Source organism: Geotrypetes seraphini, chromosome 4 (genome assembly GCF_902459505.1).
Source record: "Geotrypetes seraphini chromosome 4, aGeoSer1.1, whole genome shotgun sequence".
In the NCBI taxonomy this organism is placed as follows: Eukaryota; Metazoa; Chordata; class Amphibia; order Gymnophiona; family Dermophiidae; genus Geotrypetes; species Geotrypetes seraphini.
This window is the reverse complement of record NC_047087.1, coordinates 18,463,168-18,486,489: the sequence shown is the minus strand read 5'-3', so window position 1 is coordinate 18,486,489 and position 23,322 is coordinate 18,463,168. Positions and strand designations below refer to the sequence as shown.

Genomic DNA, 23,322 nt, shown 5'->3' with positions numbered 1-23,322 from the left:
GTATTCTATTTGTAAAAAAAAAAAAAACAAAAAAAAACCATATTTTCTTATTTTAATCTTTCCCCGGCGGGGCCTTCTGCCACCATCGAAGCCTCGGCCTTCGATTTGGCTGAAGCCGTTTTTCCTTTCATGCCCCCTCAACCGGGTTTTAAAAAGTGCCAGCGGTGTGCTCGGCCTATATCTCTCACGGACCCACACAATTGGTGTTTACAGTGTTTGGGTCCTGAGCATCAGGCCTCCACTTGCACCTGCTGTGCCACTCTAAAAAAACGGACATTAAAAAATCGCCAAATCCAGCAGCGATTGTTGTTCGGTGCCGAGATGTCCGACCCCGTTCCATCGACTCCAGCTTCGGCACCGATTCAGTCGGCACCCTCTTCTTCGACGCCGCGTGATTCCGCACCGGCGTCTCACCAGTCAGGTAAGCCGGCTAAGAAGCCTTCCCCGCTGGAGCGTCCCCCGGTCTCGAGTGCAGTGAGTCCAATCCTGCCGACTGGGAGACGCCAGCGGAAGCGTTCCGCCCCTATAGAGGTGAGTCCCTCGACATCGGGCTCCTCATCTCCGGGGCGTCGAACGGCACCGCAGGTACCGCAGAAGAAAAAGGCGGTACCGGTGCCATCCCTCGATGACCGCATCACGGCCATCCTTCAGGTGCAGCTTAAGGACCAATTGAAACAGCTCCTCCCTGCTATCCTGGCTCCGAACCTTCCGGTGCCGGTCCGCACCGAGCTACCGGTACCGATTGTGGAGCAGCCTGTGTTACCTGCTTCCACGACTTCGGTACCGCTTCAACTAACTTCATCGGTATCGATGCCAGTTCTTGCACCGGAGCCGAGAGCTCACCATCAATCGGTGCAGACTTCGGCACCGGTGCGACCGATAACATCTCCTGACTCGATATCGATGAGGTCGGGTAAGTCGTTACACAAAACCCGACACTTACAATCATCGACACCTGAGTCTCAGGACCATACTTCCCATGTCAGGGATCCTGATCTGTGGGGAGACTCAGAGGAACCCTTTCTTTCTGAAGGCGAATGTTCCTCAGAGGAGGAGGATTCAACTGTCCCTGACCCATCCTCCAAACAAGTCACTTCCTCTTTCTCCTGCTTTTTAAAAGAGATGTGTGACTCCTTATCCATTCCTTTGGAAGCTGAATCCAAAAAGTCCAAAGCTTTTTTGGATGCCCTTGATTTTGACCAGCCTCCAAAGGAATTTTTGAAACTCCCTCTTCATGACATCTTGAGGGAGACTTTCTATAAGAATTTAGAGACTCCTTTAACTGTCCCAGGGGCCCCACGTAAACTGGATTCTCTATATAAGGTAATTCCCATTCCTGGGTTCGACAAACCGCAACTTCCACACGAATCCTTGACTGTCGAATCCACCCTTAAAAAATCTTCAGGAGCCAGTGTATATGCATCGGTACCTCCTGGCAGAGAAGGCAGAGCCATGGATAAATTTGGTAAGAGGCTCTACCAAAATGCTATGTTAGCAAATAGAGCTAGCAATTATGCTTTTCATTTTTCTTTTTATTTGAAGCATCTCCTTACCACCATGGCTTCATTCGAAAAGTACCTTCCTTCACGAAAACATCACTCCTTCCATACCTGCTTGTCGTCTCTTTTTCAATTACGTAAGTTCATGGTTAGATCCATATATGACACCTTTGAACTTACATCCAGAGCGACAGCAATGTCGGTAGCTATGCGTCGCCTGGCCTGGCTTCGGGTATCCGACCTTGATGTTAATCATCAGGATCGGTTAGCCAACGCCCCTTGCCTAGGGGATGAGCTCTTTGGAGAATCCATGGACTCAACCACACAAAAGCTCTCTGCTCATGAGACACGCTGGGATACCCTACTTAAAAATAAAAAGAAGCCTCCTCCGCCTAAACCATATAGACAGCAGTCGGCCTATCAACGCCGCTTCACAGCTCGGCCATTACCTACCACTGCTCAGCAACCCAGGCGTCAAAGGCAACAACAACGTCAGCCTCCCAGACAGCAGCCACAGCAGCAACCTGTGAAACCACCTCCTCAGCAGAAGTCACAGCCCTTTTGACTTCATTCTCCACAGTATAGCCAGTATTCCTATTCCTGCTCTCCTGCCTCAACCTATAGGAGGTCGACTTTCTCTGTTCCTCAGCCGATGGGAAGTTATCACTTCGGACCAATGGGTCCTCAACATCATCCAACACGGCTACTCTCTCAACTTTCAGACCCTTCCATCTCAAAACCTGCCAAAAGAGTCTGCTTTGAACAGTCCTCAATCTGCCCTCCTCATTCAGGAGGTTCAATCCCTCCTTCTTCTAAACGCTATAGAAGAAGTTCCTCAAGACCAAAAAGGGCAGGGATTCTACTCCCGTTATTTTCTAGTCCCCAAAAAAACAGGAGATCTCAGACCGATTTTAGATCTCCGCGATCTCAACAAACACCTGGTAAAAGAAAAATTCAAGATGCTTTCTTTAGCCATCCTTTATCCTCTTCTCAATCAAAACGACTGGCTATGCTCCCTCGATCTCAAAGAGGCATACACTCACATACCGATCCATGTAACCTCAAGACAGTATCTCCGCTTCATGATCAATCATTGTCATTATCAATACAAGGTGCTGCCCTTCGGCCTTGCCTCCTCTCCAAGGGTCTTCACCAAGTATCTCATTGTGGTAGCGGCATTTCTACGCTCTCACCACCTTCAGGTCTTCCCTTACCTGGACGACTGGTTAATCAAGGCCACATCCGCTCAAGCAGTTCTACTGGCCACCAACCAAACCATCTTGTTTCTACGAATTCTGGGATTCGAGATCAATCTACCCAAATCTCATCTCATCCCCACTCAGAGACTTCAATTCATTGGAGCGATCCTGGACACACTCCTCATGAGAGCTTTCCTACCATCCAATCGTCTTCAGACCCTTCAGTCTCTTTGTCAGCAGGTACTTTCACTGCCTTCCATCTCAGCCAGGCAAATGATGGTACTCTTGGGGCACATGGCATCTACAGTTCATGTCACGCCCCTCGCACGTCTTCACCTGCGCACTCCTCAATGGACCCTTGCTACTCAGTGGTCCCAAGCGACGGATCCTTGCTCACGACACATATCTGTGACATCATCTCTTCGTCAGTCTCTTCAATGGTGGTTGGTATCCTCAAATCTATCCAGAGGTCTTCTGTTCCATCAGCCTCCTCATCAACTAGTCATCACCACCGACGCCTCTCTTTATGCATGGGGAGCTCACTTGAACGAGTTCCAGACTCAAGGTCTTTGGACAGCCCAGGAAAAGAAGCATCAAATCAATTTTCTGGAACTCAGAGCGATGTTTTATGCCCTCAAGGCCTTCCAACATCTTCTCTTTCCTCAGGTCCTTCTGTTGTGCACAGACAATCAGGTTGCGATGTACTACATCAACAAGCAGGGTGGGACAGGCTCTCGCCTTTTATGCCAAGAAGCCCAAAAGATCTGGAATTGGGCCATAGATCACCATCTCTTCCTGAAAGCTATCTACATTCAGGGGAAACAGAATTCCTTAGCGGACAAACTCAGCAGAATTCTCCAACCTCACGAGTGGACACTCGATCCTGTAACTCTGCAGTCTATCTTCACTCAATGGGGCACTCCTCAGATAGACCTCTTTGCAGCTCCTCACAATCACCAGCTGCCCCTCTTCTGCTCCAGACTTTACTCTCCTCACCGTCTGGCAGCGGATGCTTTTCTCCTAGACTGGTCGAATCTGTTCCTGTACGCCTTCCCTCCGCTGCCTCTAATGTTGAGAACCTTATTCAAGCTCAAGAGGGAACGAGCCACAATGATTCTGATTGCTCCGAGGTGGCCCAGGCAACATTGGTTCTCCCTTCTACTTCAACTCAGTTCCAGGGAACCTTTTCTTCTTCCTCTGTTTCCTTCTCTGCTTACGCAACAGCAGGAAACCCTTCTACATCCCAACCTCCAGTCTCTGCACCTGACAGCTTGGTATCTCTCGGGCTGACATCTCATGATACTCTTTTATCTCAGCCTGTTCGTTCCATTCTGAATGCCTCCAGGAAACCAACCACTCTGCAATGTTACCATCAGAAGTGGACGAGATTTTCCTCCTGGTGTCTTCTTCATCATCTTGATCCAACTTCTCTGGCAGTGGAGACTTTGTTGGATTATTTGCTTTCTTTGTCTGACTCTGGCCTTAAGTCCTCTTCAATCAGAGTCCACCTCAGTGCCATTGCAGCTTTTCATGAGCCAGTCCATGGAAAACTTCTCTCAGCTCATCCCCTGGTATCCAGGTTCATGCGAGGGCTTTTCAATGTGAAACCACCTCTTAAAGCCCCTCCTGTTATCTGGGATCTCAACGTGGTTCTTTCCGCCTTAATGAAGCCTCCATTTGAACCTTTGGCTACCTCTCCTTTCAAGTTTCTCACTTAGAAAGTGCTTTTCCTTATTGCTCTTACCTCTGCCAGGAGGGTCAGTGAGCTTCATGCACTGGTCGCAGATCCACCTTTTACGGTTTTTCACCATGACAAGGTGGTTTTGCGTACACATCCAAAGTTTCTCCCTAAGGTTGTCTCTGAATTCCATCTCAACCAATCCATTGTTCTACCTGTTTTCTTTCCAAAACCTCATTCTCATTCTGGAGAACAAGCTTTACATACTTTGGATTGTAAAAGGGCTCTGGCTTACTATCTAGAGCGTACGAAACCCCACAGATCAGTTCCTCAACTTTTTCTGTCCTTTGATCCAAATAAATTGGGACATCCCGTTTCTAAACGTACGTTGTCTAATTGGATGGCAGCGTGCATTTCATTCTGTTATGCTCAGACCGGACTGACACTGGAAGGTTCTGTCACGGCCCATAGAGTCAGAGCAATGGCAGCTTCTGTAGCTTTCCTCCGTTCCACTCCTATTGAGGAAATCTGCAAGGCTGCTACTTGGTCCTCAGTTCACACTTTTACATCTCATTATTGTCTGGATGCTTTCTCCAGACGGGATGGACACTTCGGCCAATCTGTTTTGCAAAATTTGTTTTCCTAATGGCCAACCTTCCCTCCATCCCTCTTTTTGTTAGCTTGGAGGTCACCCATCAGTCAAGAATATGCTGCCTGCTTGTCCTGGGATAAAGCACAGTTACTTACCGTAACAGGTGTTATCCAGGGACAGCAGGCAGATATTCTTGCGTCCCACCCACCTCCCCGGGTTGGCTTCTTAGCTGGCTTATACTAACTGAGGGACCGCGCGCCTCTGTCGGGCGGGAAGGCACTCGCGCGTGCGCGGTGCGGCCGAGCTAGAACTTTCTAAAGTTCTTAGAGTGCAATCACTCTAAAATTGTCCGTACCGGGGCTCCGTCGGTGCCGTCACCCATCAGTCAAGAATATCTGCCTGCTGTCCCTGGATAACACCTGTTACGGTAAGTAACTGTGCTATACCTACTTTCCTTGGGGTAGTATTATAAAGAAGCTCTCTTTGGAATAGATATAAGTACTATGGCAAACATTAGCAGTAAATTTGAGAGACTTGAGATCATACTCCACCTACCCTAGCTTAAATATAATGTTCATTACTGTCATGGTAAGCACAAAACCAATGAGTAGCAACATAAAGCCAGTAGCTGTTTATTCAGAGTTCACAAAATTACCAAATCAACCTTATGATGAGTGGAAATAATAAGTCCAAAGCACTTAAAATAGCCCAATCTTTTAAAGGTTTTTAACCTGACCTGTAGCTTTCCTGCCCTCTGGGGACCTGTTTGTGATGAATCATTTGTCTAGTCAATGCTTTCTAATTCTGCCCCTAAAGCAGGCTTTATGGTCCAGATTCTATCAACTGCACCTAGATCGGCATGCCTAGCTGATCTAGGGGCTTAACTTAATTATTCAATTAGACTTAATGAAAAGCGCCATTAAAAATCTTAGCAGGGTTTAAAAAAGGTTTGGATAAATTTCTAAAAGAGAAGCCCGTAGGCCATTATTGAGAGAGCTTGGGGAAATCCACTGTTTAGTCCTAGGATAAACAGCATAAAATCTGCGTTACTGCTTGGGATCTAGCCAGGTACTTGGAACCTGGATTGGCCACTGTTGGAAACAGGATACTGGGCTTGATGGACCTTCAGTCTGTCCCAGTATGGCAATTCTTATGTTCTTATGTAATTTCAAAAAATTAATTAGCTGGTAAGCACTTACCATCTCGAAGTAGGAGTCTTCTTGAGGCCCTTATCAGAAGTAGGTGTGATTAGGGGCGGATTCTGTGAATTTGGGGCGTGGTTTGACTTAGGCACCCTCATTTAGGCTAAATGGGAGTGCATCTAAGGTTTCAATGCCTGTTGGTGCCTAAAACTGCTTATACGAAAAATCCATAGTCTGTTATTGAGAAAGACATGGGAGAAGCCACTGCTTGCCCTGTATTGGTAGCATGGAATATTGCTGCACCTTGGGTTTTGGCCAGGTACTAGTGACCTGGATTGGCCACCATGAGAACGGGCTACTGGGCATTGGTCTGACCCAGTAAGGCTGTTCTTATATCTGTTTCTAGAAAGAGCTATGGCCTGCTTTGGAACTAACAGTAGGGGACAGCAGAGCCCTCTATGAAGTAGGAGGGATTAAAAAAACGGAGTAGATTCCTTCTGTATGGCTCATGGGCACTGGGATACAACTCTCTCATCCAGAAAGGTATTAGCAAGGTAAGAAACTAGTCTCTTCTTTAGCACTCTCCAGACCAGTAGAGGTTAACTTTACGATTGGGTATATATCTAATCATGACCAGCAGGTGGAGACTGAAAACAAAACTTTGGGACAGTATATCCTAGCCCCTCCTCTCTATTTCCCTCAGTCTTCTTTCAGTCTCCAGCAGGTGTTGAGTGATCTGTACCCATCTCCCTTGGTAGGGCTGTTGGAATTTGTTTAGAGGTTTATTGTCCCTGTTTTTAGCCGGACGGAGCTTGGACGGACTCTGTTTGGGGGTTCGTCCGACCTCGGGGGTGTCAAACCCGGCGGGTCACGAGCGGGGTCCCTCCCCCCACTTCCTCCACCTCCCCATATTTTTTTAGAGGAGCCTCAGCAGTAAGCCTTGCCCCCTAAATCAAGCAAGGCATATTGCTTCGAGAGCCTGTGGAGTCTGTTCTGTAAAAAAAAAAAAAAAAAAAAATCCTGAGGTAGTGCTGGTCTGGAGGGTTGTATCCCTTTAAGAAAACTGTATTTTACTGTATTTTTTCAACTAACCGGCACTTTTTTTACAGCTAGGTCGCGTATGGAGCAATGAGCACTTCTAAAGGGAAAAAGTGCTCATTGTGCTCCAGACGCGAGGCACTCGCGGCCGGCCTGTGCAAGCGGTGTTCAGGCCGGTGCGGTGGAGGAGCTCCGTCGGCAGCGGCTGCAGGCGCCCAGAGCTCCCCGCCGATGGTGCCTCGCGAGTCGGCAGGGAACGGTGGAGAAGCCCGGTCTTCTCCGTCCGCCCACGGAGGGATTCCCCGAGCCGCCGACGGTCGGGTTTTAGAGGATTCCCTCTCAGCTGATATTTTGACAGCTGATGCCGGCTTGCCTGTTTTAGCGGCTGAGACTATTCAGGTCTCTCAGCCGCTGCAGGCTATGGAGGGAGCAGTTTTGGCGGGAAAGACGCCATCTTCTCTGTCTGGCCCCTCCATTTTGTCTTCCACCTCAGGTGACCTTCCCCCTGTTTTGGCTAAGCAGGGGCAGGTTTCTGCTGGGTCCCCTGCTGTGGCAGGGAGTCCCTTGGGACCCTCGGGGGGTTTTTCCCCTGATTTTTTCTTTTCATTATGCAAAGCCTATTTTCAGGCGGCTGGGGGTCCCGGTTGCGCCCAGGGGGTCTCGGGGGGTGGGGTTTCCTCCGCGCTCCCTGCGGCTTTGCCTCTCTCGTCTGACGTGACGTCCCCTCCGCCGCCTCTCTTGTCCAAGCGTCCGCGGGTGTCGTGGGACGAGGATTTGTGGTCGGAGGAACGTGTCGGTCTGGAGGAGGACCTGGACCCTTCTGAGGAATTCCAGGACCCTCTGGAGGGGACGGAAGCTGGCGGCGGGTTGTCGGGTTTCCCGTTCTCCAGTGACGAGGCGTCCGTGGTGCGCCTTTTTCAGAGAGATGAGCTGCCTGACCTTATTCAACAGGTTTCTTCGGCTTTGCGTTTTGAGGACGCGCCGCCGGAGACTCCGCGTGTGGGGGACCCTCTGTTACGAGGGATCCGTTCCGTTTCCCGCTCTTTTCCTATGCATCAGGATATTCGGGATATTATTCTTGAGCAGTGGAAAACGCCGGAGACGCCGTTTCGGCTGGCGCGCAGCATGGCTCGCCTGTATCCCATTCCTGAAGGGGATCGGGCTACGTTAGCTTCGCCAGTCGTGGATGCGGTGGTCTCGGCTATTTCCAAGCGGCATACCGTGCCTGTTGAGGGCGGTTCTGCCTTGCGGGACTCTGAGGAGCGCAAATTGGAGACCATCCTTAAGCAAAATTTTCAAGTCTCTGCCTTTGGGGTCCAGGCGGCTATTTGTGGGGGACTGGTCGCTCGCGCCGTGTTTCGGTGGGCGGAGCGGGTCTTGGATCGAGAGTCTGACGACTGGTCTCTGGTGGATCAGGAGGTAGCGAAGATTGAGATGGCTGCCTCATTCCTCTCGGATGCTCTGTATGACTTGGTGCGGATCTCGGCTAAGTCCATGGCTTTTGGCGTGGCCGCAAGGCGTGTGTTGTGGCTGCGCGCTTGGGCGGCGGATGCTGCGTCCAAAGCTAAGCTTACTAAATTTCCCTTTCGGGGGTCGTTTTTATTTGGAGAGGACTTGGATAAGTTGATTCAGACTCTGTCGGACTCGAAAGTTCCCCGTTTGCCGGAGGACCGTGCCCGCCCGGCGTCTCGGGGTGGTGCGGCCCGGGGGCGTTTGCGGGAATTTCGCAAGTATCGCCCTGGGCGTGGGGCTGCTTCTTTCCAGTCTCCGGGGTTTTCCCGGGGTTGGTTCTTCCAGCGCATGCAGCCCTTTCGGGGGGCCCGTCGGGGGGCAGGGAATCCCTCCGCCGGTTCCCCCGCTTCCCGTCCTGCACAATGACGCCTTGCCGGCGCCCCCCTTGGTTCCGGTGGGGGCCCGGCTGCGCGACTTTTTTCCCAAATGGGCCGAGATCACGTCCGATCAGTGGGTCCTGGAGGTGGTGCGGGACGGTTATGCCCTGGAGTTCGCCCGCTCTCTGCCGGATTTTTTCCTCGCTTCTCCATGTCAGACTCCTGGGAAGACGCTGGCGTTTCGCCAGACCCTTCAGCGCTTGCTAGATCTCAGGGCAGTAGTTCCAGTGCCCCCCCCGGAGTGGGGCACGGGCAGGTACTCCATTTACTTTGTGGTGCCCAAGAAGGAGGGGACCTTTCGGCCCATCCTCGATTTGAAAGGGGTCAACAGGGCTCTCAAGATTCCCTCTTTCCGTATGGAAACTCTGCGGTCGGTCATTCTGGCGGTTCAGCCGGGGGAGTTTCTCACTTCTCTCGATCTGACGGAGGCCTACTTGCATGTTCCCATTCGGGCCTCTCATCAGCGTTTCCTGCGCTTTGCGATCTTGGGTCGGCACTATCAGTTCTGTGCGCTTCCCTTTGGGCTGGCCACGGCTCCCCGGACGTTCACCAAGGTGATGGTGGTCGTCGCGGCAGCCTTGCGGTCGGAGGGCATCCTGGTACACCCCTACCTGGACGACTGGTTAATTCGGGCCAAGTCGTTGCAGGAGAGCTCCCGGGTTACGGCTCGGGTGGTGGAGTTTCTCCGGTCGCTGGGCTGGGTGGTCAACCTTTCCAAAAGTCGGTTGGTTCCGGCTCAGCGTCTGGAGTACCTCGGGGTGCTGTTCGACACCTCCTTGGGGAAGGTCTTCCTCCCAGAGGCCCGGGTGAGCAAATTGCAGTCTCAGATTCGCCTGCTTTTGGCGTCCCGGTGTCCTCGGGCGCGAGATTTCCTCCAGGTCCTGGGGTCGATGGCGGCGTCCCTGGACGTGGTGAGGTGGGCGCGGGCCCACATGCGTCCTCTCCAGTATGCTCTGCTCCGGAGGTGGTCTCCCCAGAGGCACGGGATGGATGTTCCGGTTCCCCTGCGAGGCTTGGCGCGCTGCAGTCTGCGTTGGTGGCTCCGGACCCCTCACCTAGTTCAGGGGGTGGGTCTGGATCTTCCGCAGTGGACGGTGCTCCTTACGGATGCGAGTCTCCTGGGTTGGGGGGCCCAGTGCCTGGGTCACTCGGCTCAGGGAACCTGGTCCACGGAGGAGGCCTCCTGGTCGATCAACGTGTTGGAGACCAGGGCGGTCCGGCTGGCGCTGTTGGCTTTCCACTCCCTTTTGTTGGGCAAGTCGGTCAGAGTCCTGTCGGACAATGCCACGGCGGTGGCTTATGTCAATCGTCAGGGGGGCACCAAGAGCACTCTGGTGGCGCAGGAGGCGGCTCGGCTCATGGTTTGGGCGGAGTCGCATCTTCTGGACCTCTCGGCCTCTCACATTGCCGGGGTAGAAAACGTTCAGGCGGACTTCCTCAGTCGTCACTTCTTGGATCCGGGAGAGTGGTGTCTCGGCGCCGAGGCGTTTCAGTTGCTAGTGCGTGCTTGGGGGCAGCCCCTGATGGATCTGATGGCTACAAGTGGCAACGCCAAAGTACCCCGCTTCTTCAGTCGTCGCAGGGACGGTCTGGCCGAGGGTCTGGATGCTCTGGTCCAGCCGTGGCCAACGGAGGGGCTGTTGTATGTGTTCCCTCCTTGGCCATTAGTGGGCAGAGTACTGCTTCGCATTGTTCGCCATCCGGGGCTGGTGGTCTTGGTGGCTCCGGATTGGCCTCGTCGTCCGTGGTATGCGGATCTGGTGAGGCATCTGGTGGCGGATCCTCTTCCTCTGCCTCTCGGGTGCGATCTTCTGACGCAGGGTCCCATTCCCATGTTCGACCCGTCTCCCTTTTGTCTTACGGCTTGGCTCTTGAAAGGGGCCGCCTGAGTAAGAAGGGATATTCCGACAAGGTGATCTCTACACTTTTGGGGTCCCGGAGGCTTTCTACCTCTCGGGCTTATGTACGGGTTTGGCGTCTTTTTGAGGAATGGTGCCGAGCGCGGGGAGTGGTCTCCTTTCGCGCTTCTCTGCCTAACATTCTAGAGTTTTTGCAGGATGGCCTGGATAGGGGCCTGGCCTGGTCTTCTCTTCGGGTTCATCTGGCGGCCCTGTCGGCTTTTCGGGGGCTGGTGACAGGTCAGCGTTTGTCTGCCATTCCTGATGTGATTCGCTTTCTTAGGGCGGCCAAGTTGATCAGGCCTCCCATAAGGCCCTCGATTCCCTCTTGGGATCTCAATCTGGTTCTCTCTGTTCTAGTGCGCCCTCCTTTCGAGCCGTTGGATGGCTGTTCGTTGAAGGACCTTACGCTGAAGTCGGTCTTTTTGGTGGCCATTACTTCCGCTAGACGGGTGTCTGAGCTACAGGCTTTCTCTTGTAGGGCTCCCTTCCTGGAGTTTTCGAAGGAGCGGGTTGTTTTGAGGCCTGTTCCTTCCTTTCTGCCGAAGGTAGTTTCTCCTTTTCATGTCAATCAATCGGTGGTCCTCCCGGTCTTGGGTAGTCGGGAGGGTTCTTCTGAGCAACGACAGCTGCGCAAGTTGGATGTCGGTCGGGTCCTCCATGCTTATGTGCAGCGGACCCGGGATTTTCGGAGCTCCGATCATCTCTTTGTGCTTCTGGCGGGTCCTCGTCGGGGGGCTGGCGCTTCTAAGGCTACTATTGCGCGTTGGATCAAGGAGATGATTGCTTCCGCTTATCTTCTGAGTCAGAAGCCGGTTCCGGAGTTTCTCAAGGCTCATTCCACTAGGGGTCAGGCGGCTTCTTGGGCTGAGTCGTCGCTCGTGCCTCCGGTGGATATTTGTAAGGCTGCGGTTTGGTCCTCCTTGCATTCATTTGTTCGGCATTATCGGGTAGATGTTCAGGCGCGTCGGGACGCGGTGTTCGGTGAGCGTGTTCTGGTATCGGCCCTTCGGGGGTCCCGCCCGTGAGAGGGACTGCTTTGGTACGTCCCAATCGTAAAGTTAACCTCTACTGGTCTGGAGAGTGCTAAAGAAGGAGAAATTAGGTTCTTACCTGCTAATTTACTTTCTTTTAGCTTCTCCAGACCAGTAGAGGTCCCCACCCTGTCTGTTGTTGTTGTTGTTGGGGCTGTTGCGCGGGCAGTTTTTGGTTTTTGCTGCGGGTTCTAGTATTTTTCTAGGGCCGGGGAGAATTGAAGAACAGCGGCTGTGGCTCGGCTGGCTTAGCTGGCGAGCTGTGGGGACCTTCTTCCTTCGGGAATTTCTCCTCTGCATTTTCCAACAGCATTTTTGGGTATGTTATTTGTTACTCCTTTCGGAGTATTGTTTTTTCTCTCTGTTGTTTTCCAGTTCTTGGTTCTGCTTGGCTATTCGGCAGACTGAGGGAAATAGAGAGGAGGGGCTAGGATATACTGTCCCAAAGTTTTGTTTTCAGTCTCCACCTGCTGGTCATGATTAGATATATACCCAATCGTAAAGTTAACCTCTACTGGTCTGGAGAAGCTAAAAGAAAGTAAATTAGCAGGTAAGAACCTAATTTCTCCTTTTTGATGTACATTTCTTGCGCATATTCTTGGGAAAAAATTCCATGTTCATAAGGACTAGAGCCCAACTGAATTTCAGTTTCAGCTTTGGTTCCAAAACTGATCTGAAGTTCATGTTCGATCGTGTTTCAGCTGAAAATGCTATGCTAGGTTCTCTACCTTTTAACCTCCCCCTCCCCCACAACCACCAAATAGTACAAGCTCTCCTTCCTCTTAACTCCCCACCTCCACCCCCCAGCCTACTGTCCATACCTTGGTATTTTAATGGGTAGTCAAGGCAGAAGTAATTCCTAAACACTCCTACAAGATATTACAGCAGCCGTTTTGACAGCAAAGAGGACACAGACAGGAGTGATGCTTCTGCCCCGACTACAAATTAAACCACAGGGGATGGATGTCCAAGAATGCGGGGGACTTGTTCTTTGCACGGAGAGGAAATGGCAGCTCGTTTTTGCAGGGGCTGGGCTGGGCCAGGCCATAGTAGCCAGTTTTGGCTTCATCTGAAACCAAGCAGCAGATTCAATTTCAACTACTTTCTAATAAGGGTAATTCACATTGCCACTTCTGAGGGTAAACATGGCACATATGAAAATCACTCTCTCTGGAATGCAAGTATTAGTGTGCACTTTTTCCTTTGAAATTTACAGAATGGTTAACCTTTAATTTGCACCTTTGCCAACCAGCAGTTTTCCTACAATATCTAGGTCCAAAATTTATTCTTGATGGAAAATGTTAACCGATTTCCCTGCCACTGAAAATATTATTTGTATTGCTGAACAATTTTTTCCTCCACTGGGCAAAGTAACAACTTGTTTGTATCACTTTTAATTCCTTAATATCCCTTTGGGAGCATAGATTTATTTTGGCATTACAGCTTCCATCAAGTATCTTTTTTTTATTTTGTTGTGTTTTTGCCTTTTCCAACAGATGGGATTAAACAGCTTAAGTGACCTGTATATAAGGAAGAAAGAGATTCCATTTAGCTCCGAGCAAAAGTGGATGGCAGTGAAATGTGCCCTGAAAAGTGAGGTACAAAATGCTTTCTGCAGTACACCTTGGAAATACAAATGTATTGATTCAGAATGAGGTTTTATAGATATAAAAGAAGAGATTGCTACATAGAGTTCAGATACATTATTTTACTGTTCCTCCCTTCTCCATCTCATACAGTCAGGCTCCCTCTGTGTGTCTTAACTGAATGACAGTGTTTGGTTTATTTCTATGGGCTGTTAATGAATTTTCCTGCTAACAGGCATTTGGGGTTTTCTTTTGTTTTTTACTTTAGAAATGATGGGCATAAAATTTATCATACTAAATCCAAGTTCAATTTACTTTTGATAGACCACAAAATCATGGCAAGATATGTGTTTTTGCTTGATGGTGTGGTTTTGTCAACTGAAAGTGAATTGTAAAAGAACTTGTCTGTGGAAATCAGGGATGGGAAAGTGGGTAAACCATCAGAGCCTCTACTTGGGCTCTTGGAGCCCTTGGGAGCTAGGCTGAGCATTCTTGTGGATTGTTTTAGAGCAAGTATGAATCTTTCGACTCTTTATAGTACAGAGACTGTTTTAGCATCCCTTCTAGACTATTTGTACAATCTGTTTAGTCAAGGTGTTAGGGCATTGATATTACAATTTGACCTAAACTGTGCATTTAATTTCATTGATCACTGTCAACTACTTAGATGTTTGGATGCTTTGGGCATTTCTAGTAATGTTCTTAAATGGTTTCAGGGCGTTTTGCATTTTTGTACCTACCGGGTCTGATTTGGGAATGTATTTTCTAACAAATGGACTGCCGTATATATTCAAATATAAACAGAGTTTTAGAAGAAATGGGCTTTTTGTCAGGCACTGCAGAGGTTGCTGGACCTCAAAGTGGTGGTTCCAGTGCTCCCTCAGGAGATTAGCACCAGCAGGTACTCCATTTCGGTGCCCATTTTGGATCTACAGCGGTCAAAATGGCAGTTAGGGAGGCAAAACTTCGAGTGGAAGAAATTCTGGCAAAAAACATTAAAAAGGGGGACAAATCCTTCTTCAGGTATATTAGTGACAGAAAAAGGAACACAGGCGGGATAGTACGCCTTAGAAGACCGGACGGAAGTTACGTGGAAGCAGATTCCGATAAAGCCGAACTACTGAATGAATACTTCTGCTCAGTCTTCACCTGTGAGGCACCGGGACACGGTCCGCAGTTGAAGGCAACACAAAACACAGAAGACCCGTTTCAGAATTTTGAGTTCACACCAGGTGAAGTTTACAGTGAACTGGCAAGACTCAAGGTGAACAAAGCCATGGGACCAGACAATTTGCACCCAAGAGTGCTCAGAGAATTGAGCGATGTCCTGGCGAAACCGTTGGCTGAGCTATTCAATCTCTCCCTAAGTAAGGGGAAAGTTCCCCTGGACTGGAAATTAGCTAATGTCGTTCCTCTGCATAAAAAGGGTTGCAGGGCAGAGGCTGCGAATTATAGACCGGTGAGTCTCACATCAATAGTGTGCAAACTCATGGAAACACTAATTAAAAGCAAATTGGACACGATCTTGAATGAAGGGAATCTTCGGGATCCCAGTCAGCATGGATTCACCAAGGGTAGGTCCTGCCAATCCAATCTCATCAGCTTCTTTGACTGGGTAACAAGAAAGTTGGACTTGGGAGAGTCTTTGGACGTCGTGTACCTGGACTTCAGTAAAGCTTTTGACAGTGTCCCACACCGCAGGCTGCTAAGCAAGATGGAATCGATGGGGTTAGGAGAGACACTAACTGCATGGGTCAATGATTGGCTGAGTGGCAGACTTCAGAGGGTGGTGGTTAATGGTACCCTCTCTAAAACATTGGAGGTGACCAGTGGAGTGCCGCAGGGCTCGGTCCTGGGTCCACTCCTTTTCAACATATTCATAGGGGATCTGACTCAAGGGCTTCAAGGTAAAATAACACTATTCGCCGATGACGCCAAACTATGTAATATAGTAAGTGAATGCAGTTTACAGAATTATATGGCGCAGGACCTGCTTACATTGGAAAGTTGGTCCTCAACCTGGCAGCTAGGCTTCAATGCTAAGAAATGTAAGGTCATGCACCTCGGAAGCGGAAATCCATGCAGGACGTACTTCTTGAACGGAGAAACTTTAACTAGGACTTCAGCAGAACGAGATTTGGGAGTAATCATCAGTGCAGACATGAAAACTGCCAATCAAGTGGAGAAGGCTTCATCTAAGGCAAGGCAGATATTGGGTTGTATCAATAGAAGTTTCGTCAGCCGAAAGCCTGAAGTCATAATGCCGTTGTATAGGGCCATGGTGAGACCTCATCTGGAGTACTGTGTGCAATTCTGGAGGCCACATTACAGTAAAGATGTGCGCAGAATTGAATCGGTTCAACGGACAGCCACCAGGATGATCTCGGGGCTCAAGGGTCTCTCGTACGAAGAGAGACTGAACAAATTGCAGCTCTACACTCTTGAGGAACGTAGGGAGAGAGGAGACATGATCGAAACATTTAAGTACCTCACGGGACGTGTCGAAGTGGAAGATGATATTTTCTTTCTCAAGGGACCCTCGGCCACAAGAGGACACCCGCTCAAACTCAGGGGCGGAAAATTTCATGGCGACACCAGAAAGTATTTCTTCACAGAGAGAGTGGTTGATCATTGGAACAAGCTTCCAGTGCAGGTGATCGAGGCAGACAGCGTGCCAGACTTTAAGAATAAATGGGATACTCATGTGAGATCCCTACGAGGGTCAAGATAAGGAAATTGGTCATTAGGGCATAGACAGGGGGTGGGTAAGCAGAGTGGGCAGACTTGATGGGCTGTAGCCCTTTTCTGCCGTCATCTTCTATGTTTCTATGTTAAAAGTTGTCAACAGGGCGTTCCAGGTTCCATCTTTCGCATGGAGACCCTGAAATCTGTAATTCTCACTATTCAGCCTGAGGAATTTCTAATTTCTCTCAACCTGACAGAGGCCTACCTCTCATCAGCAATTCCTTCACTTTGCTATTGTGGGAAGGCACTATCAGTTTTGTGTGCTTTCTTTTGGTCTGGCCACGGCTCCGTGGACTTTCACCAAGATTATAGTAGTGGTGACGGTGGCCTTGCACAAAGAGGGCATTCTGGCTCATCTCTATCTGGATGACTGGTTGATTTGTGCAAAGTCTTTTCAGGAGAGCTTCCGGATCACGAATCAGGTTGTGGAGTTTCTGCAGTCGCTGGGCTAGGCTGGGTGGTCAACCTGTCAAAAAAGCTGGTTGACTCCATCTCAGCGCTTGGAGTATCTTGGAGTTCTCTTTGACACTAGCTTGAGGAGAGTATTCCTTCCCAAGACCCGGGTGTTGAAATTGCAGTCACAGATTCACTTTCTGATTGATTGTCATTGCCCTCGGAATAGGATTTTCTACAGGTCTTGGGGTTGATGATGACCTCCCTGGAAGTAGGCAGTTGGGCTCAAGCTAACATGCTCCCTCTTCAGTATGTTCTTCTTCGGTGGTGGTCACCTCAGATTCAAGATCTGGACTTTCCTGTCCCTCTTCGGGGGTTAGTTCGTTGCAGCCTGCACTGGTGCCTACAGTCTTCCAATCTGGTTCAGGGAGTGAGTCTAGATCAGCCCTAGTGGACAGTGCTTCTCACAGACGTCAGTCTCCTTGGCTAGGGTGCTCAATGTCTCGTTTGCTCGGCTCAGGACAGCTGGTCGCTGGTGAAAGTATCATGGTCAATTAATATGCTGGAGATCAGAGCCATTCAGTTGGCGTTAGTAGCTTTTCAGTCGTTGCTGGAGGGCAAGTCAGTTTGGGTTTTCTCGGACAATGTCACAATGGTGACTTACATCAGTCGTCAGGGTGAACCAAGAGTTGTAGCACAGGAGGCAACTCTTCTCATGGAATGGGCAGAGGCTCATCTTCTGGACATCTCTGCTTCCCCCATAACGGGAGTGGATAGTATCCAGGTGGACTTCCTCAATCATCATGTGCTGGATCCCAATGAGTGGTGTCTCAGGCTAGAAGCCTTCGAGTTGATTGTTCAGTCATGGGGCTGGCTGGTCATGGACCTTATGGCCACAAGTGTCAACACTATAGTGCCAAGGTTCTTCAGACAGTGCAGGGATTACCAGGCCAAGGGTCTGTGCAGGCTTGGCCAATGGACGGCCTGCTGTATGTTTTTCCTCCATGGCCTCTGATGGGCAAAGTTTTTCTTCACATTGCCTGGCACATAGGTCGCATGATCCTGGTGGTTCCAGAATGGCCCAGGTGCCCGTGGTACGCAGATCTGGTTCGTTGTCTAATGGCAGATCCTCTTCCTCTGCCCCTCTTGCTCGACCTTCTGACTCAGGGTTCCATTCCCACGTTTGACCCGGGTTCCTTTTGTCTTATGGCTTGGCTTTTGAAAGGGAATGCCTAAGTAAGAAAGGATATTCAGATAAGGTGATCTCCACCATCTTGGGTTCTCGGAGACTTCCCATCTTTCGGGCTTAAGCGCGCATTTGGCGTCTTTTTGAGGAGTGATGTTCCAGTCATGGCGTGGTTCCCTTTCGCGCGTCTTTGCCTCATACTTGGAATTTTTGCAGGATGGCCTGGAGTGGAGCCTTGCTTGATCCTCAGGGTTCAGATTGTGGTTTTATCTTCTTTTTGCGGTCTGTTGCATGGTCAGCGTTTGGCCTGTTCTCTAGATGTGTTTAAATTTTTGAGAGCAGCAAAATCACTCTGTCCTCCAGTTCATCCTTTGGTTCCGGCCTGGGATCTCAATAAGAACATGACAATATACTGGGTCAGACCAGTGGTCCATCAAGCCCAATATCCCGTTCTCATGGTGGCCAATCCAGGTCACTAGTACTTGACCTAGATGTAGCAATATTCCATGCTACCAATACAGAGCAATCTGGTTCGTCCGTGCTCGTTTGTCTTTCTTTTGAGCCTCTCAGATCCTGTACATTGAAGGACCTTACTCTTAAGGCGGTGTTCCTAGTGGCCATTACTTCCGCTTGTTTTGTTTTTGGGGGAGTATAGTAAGAGCAGCGGTGTTTGGTTCGTCTGGCTTAGCTGGCAAACTGTGGGGACACTTTAAAGGTTCTTGTTCTAATCAGTATCCTTCAGTGTTTCCCTGCCCAATCTGGACACCTACTTTGTCTTCTCCATATGAGAGTGAAGTTGGTGTGTTTATAGTTAATAGTTTTTAGCTAGTTCCTGCTTGGCTATTCGTCAGACTGATTGTAGATGGGACTGCACAGCCCACTTGTACTGCTGCCAAAAGTCCACATGTTCTTAGTCTCCACCAGCTGGCAGAGGAGCGTAAACCCATTCGTTTTGTGCCAGTCTGGAGGGACTAAAAAAAAGAAAATTAGCAGGTAAGATCCTAATTTCTCCTTTTGTGCTAATAAAACTATTTAAAGTTTTAAAAAAATTGTGTTAAATTTTATGGCAAGGATGTGTAGACTTTCTCACCAGGGTCCCCCAAATTTCTAATCTTGGTTTATATTTTTCCTCCTTTTTGGGGAAAAAAGGGCACCTCAGTTTATATTCAGATCGGTTTATAATCAAGTATATACGATAATTCTTGCGTAGTTCCTCAGGGATCTCCTCTCTCTCCTTTACTGTTCAATGTCTACTTGTCATCTCTGGGACATACTGTAGGTTATTTAAGTTAGGTGTGACATTTTACAGTTATGCTGATAATGCTATTTCAATTCCAATATATTCATCATTCTCTCAATCTATGCAGTTAATTTCCACCACAATCACAACTGAAGAATTATGGATGACCGCATTTAAGTTAAAACTCAATAGAGAAAACCCAAATTCTTCTATGCTACTTCTTGCTAGAAGAAAGAAATAGAGACCAGTATAAATTTGAATGGAATTTTGTCCTCGATTAATCCTACTGTAAGAATTCTAGCGGTTATTTTAGATCAAAATATCACAATTCAAATACAGATGCTTTAGTAAGGAAAAGCTTCTATATGTTGTGGAAATTACGGGATTTTAGACCATATTTTGATGTTTCATCTTTTAGACTGTTGGTACAGTCATTGATTCTAAGTATTTTGTAATATAGTTTACTTAGCGAGTTATCAGAAAAATCTTCATAGACTCTGCATCATACAATGCATCGCAGTCCAAATAAAAATCAGATCATGTCACACCTTATTAGCAAAGATTACATTGGTTACCAGTCGAAGCCAGAGTCAGATTTAAGTTTGGTTGTATAAGATATAAAGTCTTACATGGTTTAGCACCTGATTATCCTCTGTTGATTTTAAGGGTTTAGTTTGTCATAATTATTATGTTTGTTTTAATCATGTAAACCGTTTCGTTCTTAAGCAGTATTGAACATTTTTAAATAAATAAAAATAAATCTTGTGGATCACTTTTTATTCATTAATTCACAACGTCGCTAAAGGGTCATTTATACAATCGCTATTTTCAACAACTCCTATCTTTTCTGGCAGCTTCATGTGATAAAGAGTTTGTAAATCTGTTAATTAGCTCTCTCTCTTACCAGCAGTTCGGGAAGTTATTGAAAACCTACTTATTTAATAAATTTTTGTAATTTCTAGGTCATTTGTTTATTGTCATTGTTTCAATTTTCTTTTGTAAACTGTATAGAAGTCCTTAGGTACCTGCGGTATATAAATAAATTTTTATGTTATGTTCAGAGCAGCCAAATGGGAAGATGTTAGCAGTGCAATTCATTAAATTAGGTTTAAGCAGAAACTTTCTTTTATATGATACATGCAACACCATGCACTTCCCCAGCAGAGGCAGGGACTGAACAGATTACATTGTGTTTATTTCCTGAAAGGAAGAAGAAGACATCTACTTTATGAAAGGTGCTTTTGAAGAGGTGATTCAGTACTGTGATTCCTACAACAGTGGTGGGATCCCACAACCTCTCACCCCCCAGCAACAGGCACTATACTTGCAGGAAGAGAAAAACATGGGCTCACGAGGCTTGCGAGGTAAGACACTGTCAATTATGTTCTTTGGTGTGTTTTGTCATCCTTCCAAGCTGCTGTAAACGTAGTCCAGCAAACTGTGCTGCAAGGTATCTGTACCTCATGACACAACATATGTACATATGTCCTGAAATTGAATGAGCTGGCAGCCATCAGCTGTCAAAACACAATGAGCTAAATGAAGTGCAATTGATGGTTGATGAGCATGAATAGCTTGGCTTTCACATGGGACTTAGTCTCACTTCTCCATGATTCTTGGTCAACAGGCTTTTCAACAAAGTTCATAATTCATGCTCTCCGAGAAGAGATGGAGGCTAAAGTAGAACCAGTGGGTCAGATGTCAAAGGGTGTTGCCAGTTCATCACTCATGTGTTTTTTTTCTTTACTCCCTTATATTTTACATCACAAACAGAAGGCACTCTTAATGACCCGGGGGAAAAAAGAAAGCTGTTTTTTTTCCTGTATTACAGGTTTGAAACACCATAGAAACTTTTGTTTCAAATGAAGCATGCCATGTGTTTTGAGTGATAAAATACATGTTTTAGACAGGCTTCATTCTGGCATCTGTTTCTGCCATCAGCTGTGAATTCAATGTGAATGAATCCACAATCCAATCCATCCGGCAAAAAGAGGAAGATACTCGTCGGTCTGTTCCAAAGCATCTCTGGTTCATGATCGGTCAATAGAAAAGATGGAAAAACAACTAAATTTGTGGTAATGCAAATGGTGAATGAGAAAAAAAGCAAAGTGGATAACATTGTTGTCAGGAAGAAAGGCAGACACATTTGCAAACAAGTCACCCAGGAGGTAGGAAAATGTGAAACCCTTTTCTGCAAGTTCAGGTTGACTAGCAAGTTTTAAAAAGCAATATATGCTAAAAATAAAAAAGCCTCTCAGGAGGGGAAGCAGGTTCAGCTGACAACAATGCTGCTGAGGAATTTAAAACGTGCCCGGAAGTGTGATTGAAGAAAAGGGGTATGTGCCAGTGCAGTTCTTCAGTGTGGATGAGACTGGCTTGTTTCACATAATGAAAATGGCAGCAAAAGTCCCAGGATTCAAGACATTTAAAGATCAAACCACCCTACTACTGTGTGCCAATGCTAAGGGTAATTTCAAATGCAAACCTCTTATGGTCTACAGAGCCCAAAGTTTTCATTCACTTAAAATGAAGAACCTGAACTACATGCTAGTCCACTAGAGATGGCACTGGAAAGCTTGGATGATGTCCGCGTTATTCTGGGATTGGTTCAACAACTGTTTCAGTCAAGAAGTTGAATGTTATTTCCACACAAAAATCTTGCATTTAATGTATTACTGATTTTGGCTAATGCACTGTCAGCAAGACCTGGTAAATGCACACCCTGATGTTGAAGTTCTCTTCATGCCTCTGAGCACAACTTCCCTCTTCTAGTCCCTTGATCAGGGAATAATAAAGGCTTTCAAGAGCTACTATATGTGAGAGCTGTACAGCAAGGCCTGTGAAACTTTAGATGCTAACCAGGATACCACCATGTTTGATTACTGGAAAACAGTGACAGTATGCAATGTAATAGACTATGCTGGCATAGCTTGGGGTGGCATCACACAATCTACTTTGAACAATTGTTGGAAAAAAATTTGGCCAGACTGTGTAACAAACTTTGAAGGCTTTGAAGATATTGCAGAAAACACAGATAGAAATGTGGAAACCATCATGCACTGTGCTCAAAAAAATCAGTAGAGAAGGCTTTGAGGATATGATAATTGAAGTGGAAGAAATTTTAGAAGAGAGTGTCTAGCAGTGAAGACCTGGATGAGATGGTGCAACAAGGCATCAGAGACAGTGATGATGAAAAGGTGTCAAACATTCTAAAAATCATGCCTCTCGTGTCAGCAAAAATAGCAGGATGGGCATCAACGGTGAAAAAACTGTTCAGTGACATGGAGGAATGTGATCCCACGCTGGATTGCAGTCTTAAAATTCAAGTGTCTGACAAGCTCTGCATTTGCCCCTTACACTGAGACACTTACACCCTCTTTTACTAGCGCATAGCGTGGATTTTAGCGCTGGCAGTGGCGGTAACTGCTCCAACGCTCATGGAATTCCTATGAGCGTCGGAGCAGTCCATAGCCGGCAAGGCAAACCATGCTATGCGTTAGCAAAAGAGGGAGTTAAGGACTTGAGAAGGAAAGCTAAGCAGACAAGGCTGACACAGGTTTTTCAGTCATCAATTAATGAGACTCACGCACCAGAGGTTGATGTGACAGAAGTCTTTTCTGTGTTTAATGTACAGCACTGCATGCTTCTGGTAGCGCTATAGAAATAATAAGTAGTAGTAGTAAAAGTTGATTTGCCAGCCTCAGCTCATGTGCCAGAGGTTAATCAGGCTGAAGCCAACCTACCAGCGCTGACATCTGTCTGCTACAGGTACTGTCATTCTGAACTGCACACATGTACCTCTTCAGAGGTTGATGTGTCAGAAGTTGACTTGTCAGCCTTGACTCGTGCGCCAGAGGTTGATCAGGCTGAGGTCAACCTACCAGTGTCGACGAATAATGAGAATGGACTCTTAACTTATCTTACATTGCTCAAATCCCAGATGAGGCATATCTGGACTTCTGTTGTCAGTCTCCTTTCCTTGTCCCATTTTCACTTCCGTCACAGACACATGTGTTGACTCCGTTGCACCTCCCTCTAGCTTCTAATAGGTATTGATAACACAAAATGCTTGAGCACAGAAGACTTTCATTTCTGCAGATAACTATAAATAGCAGCCATGAAATGCATAAATAAAGGGGATTTGAATACTTAACATTTCTACGGTGGTGATTTGTAAATACATACCATTTTCAGATGAAACTT

General features: G+C 47.7%; 1 protein-coding gene across 3 annotated transcripts in view; it reads left to right on the top strand.

Annotated features, from left to right (window-relative positions):
* Nucleotides 1–23,322, top strand: part of ATP2C2 (ATPase secretory pathway Ca2+ transporting 2) — a 265,125-nt gene that overhangs the window by 148,538 nt on the left and 93,265 nt on the right. For all 3 annotated transcript variants that reach the window (XM_033943178.1, XM_033943177.1, XM_033943175.1), the window contains 2 exons: nt 13,466–13,567; nt 20,327–20,483. In XM_033943178.1, coding sequence (XP_033799069.1) covers nt 13,466–13,567; nt 20,327–20,483 — 259 coding nt within the window. The remainder of the gene's footprint in view (nt 1–13,465; nt 13,568–20,326; nt 20,484–23,322) is intronic.